The sequence below is a fragment of the Penaeus chinensis genome, chromosome 33 (genome assembly GCF_019202785.1).
Source record: "Penaeus chinensis breed Huanghai No. 1 chromosome 33, ASM1920278v2, whole genome shotgun sequence".
Classification (NCBI taxonomy): Eukaryota; Metazoa; Arthropoda; class Malacostraca; order Decapoda; family Penaeidae; genus Penaeus; species Penaeus chinensis.
The window spans coordinates 26,478,043-26,483,042 of NC_061851.1; the positions used below are offsets into that span (position 1 = coordinate 26,478,043).

Below are 5,000 nucleotides of genomic sequence, written 5' to 3' on the forward strand. Positions count from 1 at the left end.
GCAGATTCTGAGCATCGCCATACCTGTCAAGTAAGGAAAGTTGTCTGTAGAGTTGTTTTTTTTAAATATCTTAATTCTCACCTTTCAACCTGATGGATAGTTTTGTAAGAAAGCATTTGATACACAGGAAGACCTCACCCATCCCAAAATTGAATCAAATCGAAAATCAAAATGAACAAACACCCACCATTCCCTATCATTCTCCATCCCTATCCTCACACACAGTATCTACAACATACCATCCCTCACATTACAGCAATGAGACTGGGAAGCCTGAACACTGCTTGATGTACAACGGCAACTTCAGCAGCGCACTTGAACGAGGCTACGAATGGGCTCAAAACAACCCTCAAAATTTCGACCAGGGTGGAGTGGTATCTTGTTCCTCCAGAGACTTTAACGCCACTCAGTATCGAGCAACTGTTACAACAGAGGTAATACCCATCTCCTACTCATTCCGCTTTTAAACTAAATTCAACATGTGAAGTTTAATGTTATCGTGATGATCGGAATAAGGATTATCATCGTTAATGTTAGAATTGTTGTTATTAATGACATTATCATTGTTAACACTCCCATAAGCGTAATTAGCATTATAAACATTGTCAGTGCTGTATTTTTTTTATATTATTGTCATCAGTACGATTGTCACATCGCTATCATTATTTCCATTGTTTTATTACCGATAGTATGAGCCTTATACCCAGCACCATTTCAATTACCCCCTAAACATAAAATTCAGCAAAGCATAACCAACTAAGGCCATTGTTTTATATTCTGAAATAATTATATTTTTCCGTTCTTTTTATTTTCTTTTTGTTTCTTTTTCTTTGTATTTTTTTTTTTTTTTTTTTTACGTTTTTTCCTTTCTTTTCTTTTCTCTTTCTTCTTTGTTTTTTCTTCTTTTTCTTCACTTTTTCCCCATTCCCTTTTTCCCTTCCCCCTCCCCGTCCCGCTTCCCCTCACCACCCCACCCCTTCCTCTCCCCCTTTCCCATCCCCCTTCCCCTATCCCATTTCCCTCCCCCTCACCCCCCCACCCCTTCCCATCCTCCTTCCCCATCCCCTTCCCCTTACCCACCCCTTCCCCACCCACCCCCCTTTCTCCCCCACCCCACCCCCCTTTCTCCCCCACCCCACCCCCCTTTCTCCCCCACCCCACCCCCCTTTCTCCCCCACCCCACCCCCCTTTCTCCCCCACCCCACCCCCTTTCTCCCCCACCCCACCCCCCTTTCTCCCCCACCCCACCCCCTTTCTCCCCCACCCCACCCCTCTTTCTCCCCCACCCCACCCCCTTTCTCCCCCACCTTCTCCTCCCTCCAATCCCCATAATTAACATCCATCTCTAATCCCCCCCTCTCCTCCCCGCCCCCCTCACCCACGAACGCCCATAGTGGGACTTGGTATGCGATCGCCGGGTGCTCTACTCCACAACGCAGGCGGCGGCGCAGGCGGGGAAACTTGTTGGATACGTGTTTCTCGGGTACCTCCTTGACACGTGAGTATCCGTGATGTCGTTGGCACTTGAAATAAAAGAAAAAGAAAAAGGGAATAAAAAACAATTGTTCTTTTTCTTTTTATTTTTATTTTTCTGTTTTGATGTAAAGTGGTTGATGGTTGATTTTTTTCTTCTTTTTTTTTCTTCTTTTTTTTACTGGATGGTTTGGTGACGGGGAGGGTGGAGGGGAGGAGGAAGGAGGGTGGTGGGAGGGGATAGGGGAGGTGGGAAAATAAAAAGAGGAGGAGGATGTAAGAGTGAAGGGGGGGAAGGGAAGGAGAGGGTAAGAAAGAGAGAGAGCGAGAGAGAGGGGAGGGGGGAGGAAAAGAGAGAGAGAGAGAGAGAGAGAGAGAGAGAGAGAGAGAGAGAGAGAGAGAGAGAGAGAGAGAGAGAGGGGGGGGGGGGGCGACGGATGGAAGGAGGGAGGGAGGGATGGAAGAAGAAAAAGAGAAGAGACAGACAGACAGACAGACAGAGGCAGACAGACAAAGAAAAAAGAGAGTAGCCTATCGGAAATAGCCAAACCGATACACGCATAATTAACATGCGGTTGGCAGGGTGATTTTATCATATGACCTACCACTCGAAACATAAAGCAAGCATCAATTTTAACTGAAAATCATCACTATTTTTCTTATCATTTTTATCATTATCACTATTTAATTAATATAATTCAAATGGAGTGGGCGACCGTCGAGTAGTCCCAATGACGTCATAACCGCTCAGCCAACCCTTGCAAAAAAACAACACTTACAAAAACAGCCACAAGTAAGAAATGTATTTTTACGATTTAATTTTATTTCTTATTGTTGCTGTTTTACTAATTTATCTTTCTGTACATGTTCGTGTTCATTTACAAAAACGTCCATCTGCTTATCCTTTACAAAGACATTTATTTATCTATTATTTAAAAAGACATTTATTCATCTATTATTTAAAAAGACATTTATTCATCTATTATTTAAAAAGACACTTATTCATCTATTATTTAAAAAGACACTTATTCATCTATTATTCAAAAATACAATTATTCATTTACCATTTATAAAGACATTTATCTATCACTTACAAAGACAATCATCTATCCATCGGCGCCAAAACCTACTTACCCGACCCTCCCTTTTCCACTTAGTTTCGGTCGCCGTCCTGTCACTCTCGCCTGTTCAGCTCTGTCCATCATCTCGGGATTCTTAGCTGCTGCGTCCCCGAATGTCGAGTTCTACATCTTCCTCAAAATCATTATTACCTGCATGATGTCTGGCGTGTACCTGGGTTGTTTCATTACAGGTGAGTGAGTGAATGTCAAAATTGCCGTGTATTCGATTTTTTTATTTGAAAAGGGTATTGTTTGGGTGATAAAACTATTAATGATAATGATAATTGTGATAATAATAATAATGATAATTGTGATAATAATAAAGATAATACTTGTGATAATAATGATAATTGTGATAATAATAATAATGATAATTGTGATAATAATAATAATGATAATAATAATAATGATAATTGTGATAATAATAAAGATAATACTTGTGATAATAATAAAGATAATACTTGTGATAATAATGATAATAATAATAATGATAATTGTGATAATAATAATAATGATAATTGTGATAATAATAAAGATAATACTTGTGATAATAATGATAATTGTGATAATAATAAAGATAATACTTGTGATAATAATAAAGATAATACTTGTGATAATAATGATAATTGTGATAATAATAATAATGATAATTGTGATAATAATAAAGATAATACTTGTGATAATAATGATAATTGTGATAATAATAAAGATAATACTTGTGATAATAATAAAGATAATACTTGTGATAATAATAATAATGATAATTGTGATAATAATAAAGATAATACTTGTGATAATAATGATAATAATAATAATGATAATTGTGATAATAATAAAGATAATACTTGTGATAATAATGATAATTGTGATAATAATAATAATGATAATTGTGATAATAATAATAATGATAATGATAATTGTGATAATAATAAAGATAATACTTGTGATAATAATGATAATTGTGATAATAATAATAATGATAATTGTGATAATAATAAAGATAATACTTGTGATAATAATGATAATAATAATAATGATAATTGTGATAATAATAAAGATAATACTTGTGATAATAATGATAATTGTGATAATAATGATAATAATAATAATGATAATTGTGATAATAATAAAGATAATACTTGTGATAATAATGATAATAATAATAATGATAATTGTGATAATAATAAAGATAATACTTGTGATAATAATGATAATAATAATAATGATAATAATAATAATGATAATGATAATTGTGATAATAATAATAATGATAATTGTGATAATAATAAAGATAATACTTGTGATAATAATAATAATGATAATTGTGATAATAATAATAATGATAATTGTGATAATAATGATAATAATAATAATGATAATTGTGATAATAATAATAATGATAATTGTGATAATAATAATAATGATAATTGTGATAATAATAATAATGATAATAATAATAATGATAATTGTGATAATAATAATAATGATAATTGTGATAATAATAATAATGATAATTGTGATAATAATAATAATGATAATTGTGATAATAATAAAGATAATACTTGTGATAATAATGATAATTGTGATAATAATAAAGATAATACTTGTGATAATAATGATAATAATAATAATGATAATTGTGATAATAATAAAGATAATACTTGTGATAATAATGATAATTGTGATAATAATAAAGATAATACTTGTGATAATAATGATAATTGTGATAATAATAATAATGATAATTGTGATAATAATAAAGATAATACTTGTGATAATAATGATAATTGTGATAATAATAAAGATAATACTTGTGATAATAATGATAATTGTGATAATAATAAAGATAATACTTGTGATAATAATGATAATAATAATAATGATAATAATAATAATGATAATTGTGATAATAATGATAATTGTGATAATAATAATAATGATAATTGTGATAATAATAATAATGATAATTGTGATAATAATAATAATGATAATTGTGATAATAATAATAATGATAATTGTGATAATAATAAAGATAATACTTGTGATAATAATGATAATAATAATAATGATAATTGTGATAATAATAAAGATAATACTTGTGATAATAATAAAGATAATACTTGTGATAATAATAAAGATAATACTTGTGATAATAATAAAGATAATACTTGTGATAATAATAATAATGATAATGATAATTGTGATAATAATAATAATGATAATTGTGATAATAATAATAATGATAATTGTGATAATAATAATAATGATAATTGTGATAATAATAAAGATAATACTTGTGATAATAATGATAATTGTGATAATAATAATAATGATAATTGTGATAATAATAATAATGATAATTGTGATAATAATAAAGATAATACTTGTGATAATAATAAAGATAAT

General features: G+C 30.6%; 1 protein-coding gene across 1 annotated transcript in view; it reads left to right on the forward strand.

The window, feature by feature from the left end:
* The window catches only part of LOC125043267 (solute carrier family 22 member 6-B-like), a 16,467-nt gene extending 13,668 nt beyond the window's left edge, over positions 1 to 2,799 (forward strand). Inside the window, exons 3-6 of the mRNA XM_047639276.1 lie at positions 1 to 30; positions 257 to 434; positions 1,395 to 1,498; positions 2,631 to 2,799. The exon at positions 1 to 30 is cut by the window's left edge and continues 106 nt beyond it. Of these exons, the coding sequence (XP_047495232.1) occupies positions 1 to 30; positions 257 to 434; positions 1,395 to 1,498; positions 2,631 to 2,793 (475 nt within the window). The 3' untranslated portion in view covers positions 2,794 to 2,799. The remainder of the gene's footprint in view (positions 31 to 256; positions 435 to 1,394; positions 1,499 to 2,630) is intronic.
* Positions 2,800 to 5,000: the final 2,201 nt, after the last annotated feature.